This window comes from Chelonia mydas, chromosome 4 (assembly GCF_015237465.2).
Source record: "Chelonia mydas isolate rCheMyd1 chromosome 4, rCheMyd1.pri.v2, whole genome shotgun sequence".
Classification (NCBI taxonomy): domain Eukaryota; kingdom Metazoa; phylum Chordata; order Testudines; family Cheloniidae; genus Chelonia; species Chelonia mydas.
Genome location: NC_057852.1, coordinates 85,034,420 through 85,048,251, shown reverse-complemented (window position 1 = coordinate 85,048,251; position 13,832 = coordinate 85,034,420). Strand labels below are relative to the sequence as shown.

The following is a 13,832-nucleotide window of genomic DNA, read 5'->3' as shown; positions in this document are numbered from 1 at the left end:
CCTGCCCCCCGCCCCCCCAACTCTCTGCCTGCACCTCGCACCCCTCCTGCACCCCAACCCCCTGCCTTGAGCTCCCTCCCACAGTCCGCACCCCTCCTGCACCCCAACCCCCTTCTCTGAGCCCCCTCATGCACCCCGCACCCCTCCTCTGCTCCAATCCCTTGCCCTGAGCCCATTCCTGCACACCGCACCCCCTCCCACACCCCAACCCCCTGCCCCAGCCCTACATACAATTTCCCCACCCAGATGTGGCCCTCAGCCCAAAAAGTTTGCCCACCCCTGTTGTAGAGCCTCAGAGATAAGAGATTTCTGTCAGGAATAGGTCAGCAGTATCCAGAGGGAGGTTAACTCTAGCACAGTGGTTTTCAACCTGTGGTCCACGGACCCCTGGGGGTCCACAGACTGTGCCTAAGGGGTCTGCGAAAGGTTGTCATTATCATAGAACAGTGGTTTTCAACCTGTGGTCCACGGACCCCTGGGGGTCCGCAGACTATGTTTCAGATTTCCAAAGGGGTCTGCACCTCCATTTAAATTTTTTTAGGTATCTGCAAACAAAAAAAGGTTGAAAACCACTGCTCTAGCGGACTCAGGGAAAACATCCTAATCCTCCCTTCAGTTTGTTAGCAGAATTTTAACAATCGGCTCCCCATAAATACCCGCCAGAACATCAGTCACAAACAAACATGCAGTGTTCCAGTCTAGTTTATAAAGAGATTGTACTGTAGTCAAGCTGCTTAATGAGATCAGTTTCATATTTTAAATGGAATTTAAACTTTGGATGCACTGTGTTAGATAGAGGCTGATATTGACACAGGCTGTAAATTGAAAGATGGTGGCTATATCATACACTTTATACTGCTTAATCCAGTAAGTAAGATTAACATTATTGAAAATATACAAGATTGGTATAGAAAATCTGAGGATAGTCTGCCAATTTCATGAGAACGAGAAAAATACTGACATTATGGTGGATTTATTAAATCATTCATTGCAAGAATTGTAGCAATGTAATATGAATAGAGACAAGATCTAGGAAAAATAATAGCTAGAAATATAAAAATATAAAAAGACTTAAACTTTCTTTTTTTTCTTTTCAATTAATACAATGAGTCAATGACATGGATCTCACAAGGGAGCAAGTTCCTCCAAGCTTGGACATTGTGAGAAAAACATGATATTTAGACAGAGTGGCAAAAAAAAAAAAATTTTACACTAGAATCGTACCAAAGACTGTGAGCAGGGATGTTCGTGAAAATCAAATCTCACATTTAGAAAAACATCCAAAACTGGAGAGCTCTGCTGTTAGACCCAAACTTTCAATTGTTGTATAAAAATAAAAGTCACCAATGAAAATAGGATAAAAAAATGTCTGAAGGATATAACACATTAAAGTCAATGGAAGTCTTCTACTGACTTAACTGGGGTTTGGATCAGGCTCATGAACTCCCATGCTTCAGGGCATAAATTAAAAAGAAATGTCATATAGGCAGGTGATTCCATTATTCGGCTTCTTGCACCTTCCTCTGAAGCATCTGCTAGTATTCACTGTCAGAAACCGTGGGTATTGGACTAGATGCACAGCTGGTCTGATCTGGTATGACAATTTCTGTATAATGCACTTGAATAATTGATTCACTTGACACAAGTATGAACAACAAATGATCAGATGAGCCAGATGATTCTAGATAGACAGCAGTTCGGGAATAGCCAGTAAATGCTAATCAGCAATGAATTTATAGAGTAATCAACTGCATACACCAGATTTTAGGTATAATGACTGATAAACCAGAATAGATTTTTCGAATATTAAATTTTTCAAATGTCTCAGTAGGTCTTAACAACTTAATTAAATCTGCATATGAAACAACAGGCCAGAATCAAAGATGTTACTCAAATTCTATATTACAGACACAGAAGTACTGTAATATGGAATGAGAAAAGGCTCAAAAGTGGAAAGATGAGTGGGCATGCCAAAAGCAGTTTTCTGTTTCTTTTATAATGGGAGATTAGCATACATCCATTTAGAGATGTGACTCAGACTAAAGGAGATGCGAAGAGATCTAAAACAATAATGAAAACCAGAGACATAGATTTGTGTAATGAGAAGGTAAAGACATAAAGGGAAGAGGTGCTTATAAAGCATAGAGCCCAAATGACCACCAAAAAGGAAATCATGAGGGGAAAATAGTACTGCAAACTACCTGGAGGAAAAAATGATCAGAGAGGTAAAATTCAAACCAAAACTGGACACCAAAGTTCCAATCCTTCCCAAGTGAAATGAAGCAAGTTTTGCCATTGACTCCAACAGGAACAGGATTTGGTGCCAAATGAACAACATCATTTAGATACCAGTATTTCATGTACTAATATGTCAAATGCTGTCACCAGAGCCAAAAATATCAAGAGAAATGACAACCCACTTGATTTAGACTTGTCAAGGTCTTTACAGACCACATATCAGTTTCTGTTGAGTGACCCACTCTGAGTTCAGATGAAAAAAAGAGAGAGGATTGTTAGGAACTGATCCTGGGCAACAATTTTCAGATAAAATTTTTAAATTCCAACAATTCTGAGACAAAAAAAAAACAAGACACGTAGTCTGGTTCTGATCTGATTTACACCAATTTTACATCAGCATAACTTCATCAGGCCAACTTCACCCCATACTACAGTCGAGTTTGGCATAGGGGGAGGGAGGAGGGCATTTGGGGCTTTATGACACCTCTGTGCCTCTCCTATGTTGGAGCTCCTGGAGGTTGGTTTCGCCCTTGCGTCAAGCTGGAGCAGCCCTGAGGCCTGCCCTATAACTTGTGCCCAATTTCAGCAACGATGTATTGCTATGGGTTAAGGGACACTCTGGCCATGTCTTCTCCAACTCCCTGAACATCTCCTATGCCTGGGGCTTCTGTGTGGGAGGATGGCGTAGTGCCTGAGAATCTGTCTCTACAACTACCAAAGAGCTCCCTCAATATTGGCGGAATTTCTCCAGCAGGCACCTACAACCATATTATGACTCCGCTACATTGGCATAAAGGAGGCACAGATGAATGAGGCCCAGGGATTTTAATGGCGTTAATCCTGATTTACACTGGCATAAGCGAGCTTGGAATCAGGCCTACAGGCCAGAAATTGTGAATTACAGAAGGCTATGAATGAATGACACATTTTTATAAACAGGAACAATTAATGCACATTGAAATTCTGACAGAAAGCAAGATGCATGCAATAAATTAACTATACTGTTAAGAGGATCAGCCATAACTTGTGGAACTTGAGGATGGAGAGTAGACAGAGGGGAGTAATTTAAACTAACACTCTAACAGAGGACACGAGCACAACAATACTACTAAATAAACCTGGGGGAAAGGAATCAAATATCAAAGATGGTGAACGAGGAAGAGGAAAAACAGTTTACTGAGCAGAATCCTGCTAATCTAGATAAACAAAAACATCCCAATGTCTCCTCATGTGCATAGTGGGAAATGAGCGAGACAACAATGATGCTTAGAGTAATGAAGAAAACCATTGAAGAGCAATTCTGGCTATGTAATACACTTAAACTGTAGTGCAGTATTGCTGATTAGAAGAAGCTAATTTAACTCTCTAGATAATTAAATCATGTTGAAGCCCACCCAAACCAAGACAGATCTGGATTTCCAACAGTGGTATTCCTAAAGAGGTACTGACTACCATAAAGTAGTCAGTACCATAAAGTACCATGAAGCAGATAGGAAAACTGAGACCGAGATGGGAAATTCCTAGCTGGCTTGTAGGTCAGTGACATTAGCTTATGAAATAAAATAGTGTGAGTGAACTAGAACATAAACATCCGTTCTAGAGCTGTTCTGATCCACACTGTAGTTAGGCTATGGTCTGGGGTTCAAATCTCTACTAGAGTGCTTGCTGAGATTTGAAAGGACTGAAATCTTGTGAGATGTTCTTGTGTATAATTTCAGACCCAAATGGTTGACATTTCATTAGGTAACGATCATGAAGGGTGATTTAGGTTGGACATTAGGAAAAACTTCCTAACTGCCAGGGTAGTTAAGCACTGGAATAAATTTCCTGGGAAGGTTGTGGAATCTCCATCATTGGAGATTTTTTAGAGCAGGTTAAACAAACACCTATCAGGGATGGTCTAGATAATACTTAGTCCTGCCAAGAGTGCAGGTGCTAGTCTAGATGACCTCTCAAGGTCCCTTCTAGTCCTACGATTCTATGACTCTATGAATGATGGAAATTGCACAAGACCAATTGTTTTCATAAGATTTCCACAATTTTATGATGAAATATTAGAATAGCTGTTCTTGAAAGAGTTAGGCTACATCCAAACTAATACTAGTAAAAAAGCCCCTTCAGCACTCTAATTCAACCCAGAACCAAAATTTTAGGATTAGGTACAGATCTGGGGGTTCAAATCCAACCCTTTGTCCCCAAATATTCCCAATGGTTCAGACGTGAATTTCAAGTTTTTGCCCATCTCTAGAAAATGTATCTCTGGAGTGTCTGATCACAATGATTTCCAGTGCATTACATTTTAAATGTCATTAGCAGTCATTTTCTGAGTCATTGTCAAGGTCAAAGGGCACAAAACCAAAGTAACTGGAATCTTTTAAAAAATCTAATTGTGGCCTAAAAATAGGAGTCTTATCTGTAAGAAAAACTCAATAATGCACTATCACAAAATCATGACATCAAGGCCGTTTTCAGTTAAGTGAGTGAGTAATTGTTAAAATCCATTACTTCAAATCTAAGTCTGTATTAGTGATCATTTTCAAAATAGAAGAAAAAGGCTAATCAAAATGTAAACTAAAATCTTCTGAACACAGTAAAAGATCGAACAATGGTTACCAAATCTGAAAGCACCAGTACTTGCTGAGTTCTTTTACATGCCTACAGAACAGAATGGTAAATAATGGCCACAACAGTGCCTGGAAAGCAGACAAAAAACTTGGCACTCAAAAGGGGTCATAGTACTGTAGCAGGGGGTTAAAAGCAGCCCAGGGAGGCTGGTTGGGTAGTCAGCCACAGGTGTGGTTGCACCCAATTAGGGCACAGCTGGCCCTAATAAAGGGGCAGGCTGATACAATAGGAGAGACTCTTGCTCCAGCTGGGGAGCAGAGAGGACCAGGCTACCTGGGAGAGCAAGCAGGGTATCTGAGGCAGAACAGGGCTGGGGAAGGGCAGGCGGAGCTGAGGAGCTCTGGCCTGGTGAGTCTCCAGGCTGAGGCCTTGCTAAAGGCCAGGGGAGGTACTAGGACTGTAAGGAGGCAGCTGGGACTAAAAAGACAGTAGGTCCAACTCCCTTGCCAGTGATGAGTGTTTGCCCCTGAGAGAAGGGGCTAGATGAGGAATGGTAGCAAACACTGAAGCAAGGTGGGTATAGGGGCTTGGGGTTCCCCTGGGAGCGGAGACCCAGAACGTGAGGGCACTGTTGTGGGGCAGCACCCACAGGTAAGGGACACTGTGGTCTGGGAGGGACACAGGGCCAGAGGTGGTGGAGACAATGGGGCAAGTAACAGAGTGCAAGACACCGGCCCATAGAGGGTGCTCTGCGGCTATGTGAGCTAATTCCCAGACTGACCAGCAGGAGATGCTGTGGTGGTGAGTCTGCACTGTGCTACAAGTACCTTACACAGTGTTAAGTAAATGACGCAAAGCCTCAATCAGGAGCAAAGGCCAAACAAGCCCCATCACTGCTATGCCTCTACATACAGAATGAGAAAAAGAATAGCTAATTTTAGTCGAGGTTGTCCTTGAAGTGGCGGAGTCCTCCAATCCAATTCTTTTGAGACATAAAGGTCATGGAAAACATAGATTTGTTGCCAGGCTACTTGCCAAGCATTCAAAAGTGAAGTCATGGGCTAGTATTCAGTAGCAGTGAAACTGGACATATGTTATAATTTGGTCACATAATCATTACACAGCTCCAAAAAAGAAAGAAACTTGCTGACAGTCCATGTTCTACATGCACGAGTGGTTTATCAAAAAAAAAAAAAAAAAAAGCACGTGTGCTTTTTTGTAAGTAAAAGATCAGAGGTCAGAAGTTGTTTCCACTTTCACCAATTTGAATCTTGTAATCAGTTTAGATAATATGTTCTGCCCATTGAAACTGGAATGTTGGCAAGTCAACAGGGATGATTCAAGTATGAGCTTCTGCTCCCATTAGGGAACATAGTCTTGTGATCATAAGAGGAGAGTGAAAGACTGTACTCCTGAATTCTGTTCCTGGCTCTACCATTGACCCAGATGTGACATTGGGCAAATCATCTACACTCTGTGCCCTATATATAAGTATGTGATAATATTTGCATCCTCACAGAGGAAGTGTTAAAAAGCTTTAAGAAACCACACTGAGTTCCTCAGAAGAAAAGTAGGCTAAGCACGATATAAATGCACAGTATTATTGGCCGAAAACAGTTAAAAATGAATTTAAAACTAAAGGAGACAGTACTCTGATACAAATTTTCAGTCTGACTACTTAAAATTATCTTTGGAGTGTAATATGGCAGGCAAGAATATTGTCATATAAGCATATACAATGGTATCTATATCTTAACTCAGGGGTTCTCAGCCTTTTGCTTTCTGATGCCTCCCAGCGTGCTGTCACAATGCCTCAGCCCACCTGTGCATGGCTTTTTTTCTGCATACCTAGGAGCTTAAAAGCTGTATTAGATTGATAGTTATACAGTTAAACACACACACACACACATAATATAAAAGAGAAAAGGATAAAATAGTTACAAAAATAAAAAAATATTTGTTTTACTTACTCAGTGTGAAACTTGTTACTGGGTGGCCCACTAAGGGGAGTCAGGGGGTGAAGGTAACAATCCCTCCCCGAGCCCTGCTGCCCAGGGCTGAAGCCAGAGTCCTTGTCCCGCCACACAGGGCTCAAGCCAAAGTTCGAGCCCCACCGCGCTGAAGCCTGAGCCCCACCACCTGGGGCTGAAGCCAAAGCCTGAGCCTCACCAAGTGGGACTGAAGTCAAAGCCTGAGCCCTGTCACACAGGGCTGAAGCATGATTTATTTTGGTGGACCCCCTGAAACCTCCTTGCTGCGTACCCCTAGTTGAGAACCACTACCTTAAATAATTACTGAGCTATAGACTATCAAAATAGATCTTTTTATAACTGCGTAAAAATGGAAGCACTAGAGCAACCTTAACCATCGTAAGTGCTATGTTAACAAGAGATACTGAGCCAAATGCATCCCTGGAATAACTCCACTGAAGACAACAGAATTACACCAGGGATCAGTCTGGTATATTCATTATGATAATATTGCAGTTCAGAAGGCCTGCTGCCAATACACAGTGAAAGATGAATGCTACAAGATGTGGCTAAACAAAATGTAACATCTCACTAGCAACAGTGAATGAAATTTCTATTTGAAGCCAATGTATCTTTTGGGCTCTTTTTCTCTTAACATGTCCATGGTCAGAAACATTTCTATATAGATTAACAACGTGTATTTTTAGTCTGTGCATGAACATAGTTTATTAATTTTTGAAGACTGTTGTGGGTTGTTAGTTTCACTTAGTGGCAGCTTCTCTAAAGTTCCTTACTGTCTGATCCATATTAATGGCAGAAAGTGATTGACTGTTCATTTTTGCTTCTAAAAAGATAGTCCTTTTTTTCATGGTATGCACAGCACTGCTTAACAATGGGTGATTGTTAGCTGCTGCTAAATCTGGTCACATTATACCCCTCTTGCATAAGAAGGCATCTACAGTGTGAAGAGGACCTTACCATAGCATAATACATATGTAGCCTTACATAATTACTTACCGGGGAATTCAATGGATTATGTGCAGTTAATTATTACTATATGTGCTACTAGAAATATGTGCATTGGTTTGTGTGTAACTGGAAATAGAATGCTTCATGTTCAAGGTCTCCATATCTTCTTTTAACGTAGAACGACTCTATTGCCGTTACTGGACCTGATTCTGATTGGCGCTGAGGACCTACAACACCCTTAGAAATATAAGGCTGGATCTTAACAGGTTTGTAGAAAACATAGCTATCAAGCTGTCCTGGCACACTAGAATCGGAATGTTTCAATGGCAAGAATTCATGTTCTTAAACAGTGCTAATGGCAGAAATCACCATCCACTCCCATGCCAGCTACAATTTTTGGAAGAGACTGGCTCCCAAAGAGATTAAGGAATGCAAAAGAGAGAGTAGTAACTAAAGCAGTGTGGTCTAATGGCTAGCACATTGGCATAGGCATCAAGAGACCTCTTTTCTATTCCCGCCTTTTCGATTGAGTTGCTCTGTGATCTTGGGCAAGTCACTTTACCTCTTTGTGTGTCAGTTTCTTTTTCCACACTTCTTGGTCTTGTTTACTTAAACTGTAAGCTTGCTGGGGCAGGGACTATCCCTTACTATATGTTTGTACAATGCCAAGCCCAACAGAATCCTGATCTTGGTTGAGGCATGTAGGTGCTATTGTAATACATGTTGTAAATAATAATAATATGTCTCTTATCACTAATTGCAGGAAAAGCTGTACATTCACTTATACCATTTCTGAAAAATGATTAGGGGTCTAGAGCACATGACTTATGAGGAGAGGCTGAGGGAGCTGGGATTGTTTAGTCTGCAGAAGAGAAGAATGAGGGGGGATTTGATAGCTGCTTTCAACTACCTGAAAGGGGGTTCCAAAGAGGATGGCTCTAGACTGTTCTCAATGGTAGCAGATGACAGAACGAGGAGTAATGGTCTCAAGTTGCAATGGGGGAGGTTTAGATTGGATATTAGGAAAAACTTTTTCACTAAGAGGGTGGTGAAACACTGGAATGCGTTACCTAGGGAGGTGGTAGAATCTCCTTCCTTAGAGGTTTTTAAGGTCAGGCTTGACAAAGCCCTGGCTGGGATGATTTAACTGGGAATTGGTCCTGCTTCGAGCAGGGGGTTGGACTAGATGACCTTCTGGGGTCCCTTCCAACCCTGATATTCTATGATTCTATGATTCTATGAATATCACTGTTAGATAATTGTTAAATTGCTTGCACCTTTTTCTCTTGGCCACAGAGTATTTAAGTAACTCGGTCAGCCCCTATGATTAAAACATGCTTAACGGAACAAGTCGCAAATTGTAGTATATTGGGAACTGATAAACTGGCTGAAGTCAACTGTGGCAAAAATGGGCTTCTCTACTTGACTTGAGTACTGTCCAAAAAGTACTGTGCTTGGAGCACACCTTCAGAATTAAGGTGAAATTTTTGGAAATGGAAGGACCCTGATCAATACAGCCATAGTTTAATGCAGGGGTGGGCAAACTACGGCCCACGGGCCGGATCCGGCCCCTTGGGGCTTTGGATCCGGCCCACAGGATTGTCACCCCCCATGGCGCCGCACCACTCCAGGAAACGGCCACACCATGTCCCTGCAGCCCCTGGGGGTGGGGGTGGGGCAGCAGAGAGCTCTGCACGCTGCTCTTGCCTGTGAGTACCTCCCCCAAAGTTCCCATTGGCCAGGAACGGGTTATCGCGGCCAATGGGAGCTTCGGGGGAGGTACCCACAGGCGAGGGAAACACGCGGAGCCCTCTGCACTCTCCCACCATCCCCAGGGGCCGCACAGGAATGTGGTGCAGGCTGCTTCCTTGAGTGGCATGGCGTGGGGCCAGGGCCGGGGCAGGCAGGCAGGGAGCCTGCCCTGGCCCCGGTGTGCGCCGCTGCCACTCCGGAGCCACTGTAGGTAAGCAGCGCCGGGCAAGAGCCTGAACCCCTCCTTCACCCCGCACCCCAACTCCCTGCCCTGAGCCTCCTGCCGCATTCCGCACCCCTTCTGCACCCCAACCTCCTGCCCGAGCCCCCTCCTGCACTCCGCACCCCTCCTGCACCCTAACCCCCTTCCGTGAGTCCCCTCATACACCCCGCACCCCTCCTCTGCCCCAACCCCTTGCCTGGAGCCCCTTCCTGCACACCGCACCCCCTCACACCCCAATCCTCTGCCCCGGCCCTGCAAGCAATTTCCCCACCCAGATGTGGCCCTCGGGCCAAAAAGTTTGCCCACCCCTGGTTTAATGCCTCAACTTCTAAAAGGATGATTCTTACAGAGATTTCAGATTAAAAAGGTGGATCTGTCTGACTAAATTATTAGCGCTCGTTGAAAAGTTGGAAATTTTCATGAACTTTTGGTGGAAAATTTGTCCCCCTTTTTTGCTAGACAATTTCAAAATCTGATTTTTTTTCAAACAGCTCTATAAATTATACTTCAAGGACTTACTATATTTCATACACTATTCCTAAAATATGTATATATTTTACACAATATATTTCAGAGGGAGGACATGATAGTTATTAAGTAGTTTAACAACACTAGATTGGCTAGTCCCTCTTTTTGTGAAATAATTATAGATTATTACAAATAATAAATAAAAATAAACAGTTGCATGCCAGGATATTCAAAGCTATATGTATAACACTTTTGGTTTATCTCAGCGTTTTATACTGGCAGCCATCAAAGTAGCATCTAAGCACCTTCTTCATAAAAACAATAGCAATAATGAAGTCCCTAGTGGACTTCAAGGAATCTCGGCACTTCTCCCTTTTCAGGGTGAAAATTCTCTTTGGGTAGGGATTTTCTTTTGAATTTTTAGATTTTATTAATTTCCTGGGACATTTGTTTTGAGGGGTTGGTTAGGGTTCTTTGGGTGTAAGGGGGTGTCAGTATGATGAGATACAGTCACAGAACAAGCCAGTTACTTGATTGAGGATGGATTTGGAATGGGGGAATCCATTTCAGAGGAACACAGACAGCTCAGTGAGGATATCTTTTACCTGCACACTAGTCTCTTTTATTTCCTTTAAAGTTGCTGGTGTTGAAAGGGGTCTGCTTTATACTAAATTCCAGGTGGTAAAAACTAAAGACAAAGTCAATGCAACACAATTATTTTCTGGTAATTTCTTTTTTAATTTTTTCTTTTTTTCACATTGAACCGAAAGATTTTTGTTTTGTTACCAGGCAGGTCAGCTAATTGCTGATAGTAGTGATATTTCAGTGGTATCTGGGTATCTGGGAGTAACTGGGCAGGTGAGTTATTTCAAACCCCACTCATATTTAGCATCTTGTTTTCTCATCAACTGTTATGATTATGATTACAAATGATTTTGTAACAACACTACTGTTCTAAATAAACATATTAATTCTAAATGTCTTGCATTATATCAGAGAGGTAACTTCTTTCATTATTACTGATACACAATATAAGGGCCTGGCTGGAAGACAAGGAGCCAACGCCATCCAATTTTGAATAGAGTATTCAATGCAAAAGAAATATTGGGAGTCTCAAGTCACTGACACTCTGATATACAATATATTTTCTTTTTATGTGGGAACAATTTGAAAGCCTGCTTCTGGAAAAGCCAATGAGCCAAATCTCATTGCCTTAATGGCAGCTGGATCAGGCCCTTTATCTAAAGTGAAACACAAATATTTATTTTAGTTTAAGTTTTTGTTCTCATCTGTCAGTATTTTCAATTTTTACTCATGCACACCTTCACTGTGTGATGGACAGAAGATCTACACACACTATTCTCAATGGGTGTTTCCTTCCATGGTAGAACAGACCCTAAAAACAGGTATTCTTCCTCTACCCAGGAAAGCAGCAAAATCCCAAGAAATAAGAAGGCCTTTTCTGATGCAGAAAATCACTCTATTTTCACAATATACTTACTGTCCAGCAGCTACAGGCCTAGTAATCTTGGTTCAGCAGCAAGAGGCCCTGATCTTGAATTCATGTTACCATGATGGCTAACAATAATGAACAAGGAATATACACAAACCAGATAAAAACAACAATGCTGAAGCACAGATTTAGGGTTATAAACACACACTAAATTAACCAAAACTAAAATAAATAAATAAATAAACTAGCATTTATTCCTCTAAATTAAATGTTACTTGTAGCTACAATTTAATTTTTTGCTTCAGATTGAATTTTCTGTTATATTGAATTTTGGTATGCTGAAATCACATTTCCTTCTGTTTAGGAAGCCTGTAGTTTTGTTAACAGATATAGACCTCCTGTCTGCACAGCTATATAAATATACTGATTAGAATAGGTAAATACCATATTCCAAAATCTAAATAAAATCTTGGCCAAAATAATTAAATAGTAAAATAAAAGTAAAGGAATATGAAAAGCAGATAAGCTTGGTTCCCTTACTTCTGGTAAGCAAGAGCAGCCATGGCTGAGGTCTCCATTAGCAACAATGGCTAAGCCAGGGTAACTAAGCGGTCGCATACATTTCAATCAACTTTACAGAGCAATGCTTTGCATGTCTTGGAATATTTTGCCTAATTTAATAGGAAGTTGTCTAAAATGTTAAAGCAGCTAGGTATGTTGATATTCATCCCTGATATCTGCAGGGCTTTATTATTATTTTTTTTAAATAACTAGAGATGAACTAATCTCTTTCCATACGAACCAGAATAAAACATCAGCAACACACAAGAGACATCTTTTTCCTGCTGGCTTCTCCTGAGCCAAGCATTGAAGCCTCGCCATCACTCATCACTGCAGCCATCCAACCTCCTCCGCTTTGCTTCTCCGGTACCAACCTTGGGCATTCGGATGTGCTCCATGGCGTCCAGGCAGCTCCCAGATGAGAGTCTCATGCACCTTCCACAATGAGCAGGGATGGATTCAGAGGGATCTCTAGTCTGTAGATCAGATTTTTATTTTCCTGGGCGCCGGGGAAGATGGGGCGGGGGGATACATTGTACCTCTGTTTCGATGCTTGCAGGTCAGTCATTGGCTCCACCCCCAAGGGCAGCTGCCATGCCCCCCCAGCTTAGATGCAGCCTGAGCCCGCACAGGCGGCAAGGAACCGCCGTCAGCAAGGCCCTAAAGACTGACAGGTTCAGGCTTGCCTTTATCTAGTGCCGCTCCAGAGGCGCCGGAGTAGTGCCAATGAATGCATCTCTGTCTAATTTTGCATCCAGTTGCAAATTCTGACGTTAGCTGACATCAATATTTTCTCCATTATTTAAAAAGCATGCCCTTATCCTAGGTCCTGGGGAAGGGAAATGTGACAGATGAGAAAGGGACTCTGCCAGAATTGCATCCCCTCTCCTTTTCTCATCCCCTGGTCCAGTGTAAGCGATTTCCAGACGCTGCGGTCGCTGGCCTTGCCGCATCCCATGATCCCAAGGTCCAGGAGATGGCGTTTCTGATATCTGACAGACAGCCCTGTCAGAAATCGCATCCCCAGCTTTGTGCAAGGGGATACACAATCCTGACACAATCACTGTCCTGCGTCAGAAATTGCCCCCACCCGTTCCTGGCCCCAGGATGCAGGCTAAGGGACCAAAGAGAACCACCTCGACTCCCCCAGCCTGTCCTTTGCTGTTGGGGCCGGAGAGCAAAGTGGAGAGAAACAGCTGTCTCTAAACCAATCGGGAATTGCCACCCTTCTCTGAACAGAAAGGGGAAACTGTAGCCACTATTCGGTTCTATGTGCCTCCGGCTAGACCCGTCAATAAGACAGAGAAATTGGCGTGAACCACCCAAGGGATTCACTTTGATCCTCTGGGAGGATCGGACGTAAATATTGTGGTGAATCTGTCCGAAGTGACGCTTCCTGCGTGAGGGCTGGAGGCGCACGTGGCTGGGAGAGAGGCAGGCGCACAAACGCGCAAAAGCGCACAAGAACAGGGGTGTGGAGCGACGCCCCCGCTGGATCAGCAGCTGTCCTCCCCTAGCCCCAGTTTCATGCCTCTTCCCTGCTTTTCAGCGGGGTGAATGTGGGGCAAACAGCGCGTGTGTGAGCACTGATTCAATCGGCAGGATATTCTTTTAAACACCGAAACCATATCTG

General features: G+C 42.9%; 1 protein-coding gene across 1 annotated transcript in view; it reads right to left on the bottom strand.

Moving 5' to 3' along the window:
- The window catches only part of MTMR7 (myotubularin related protein 7), an 80,927-nt gene extending 68,046 nt beyond the window's left edge, over positions 1–12,881 (bottom strand). Inside the window, exon 1 of the mRNA XM_027825119.3 lies at positions 12,574–12,881. Within this exon, the coding sequence (XP_027680920.1) occupies positions 12,574–12,630 (57 nt within the window). The 5' untranslated portion in view covers positions 12,631–12,881. The remainder of the gene's footprint in view (positions 1–12,573) is intronic.
- Positions 12,882–13,832: the final 951 nt, after the last annotated feature.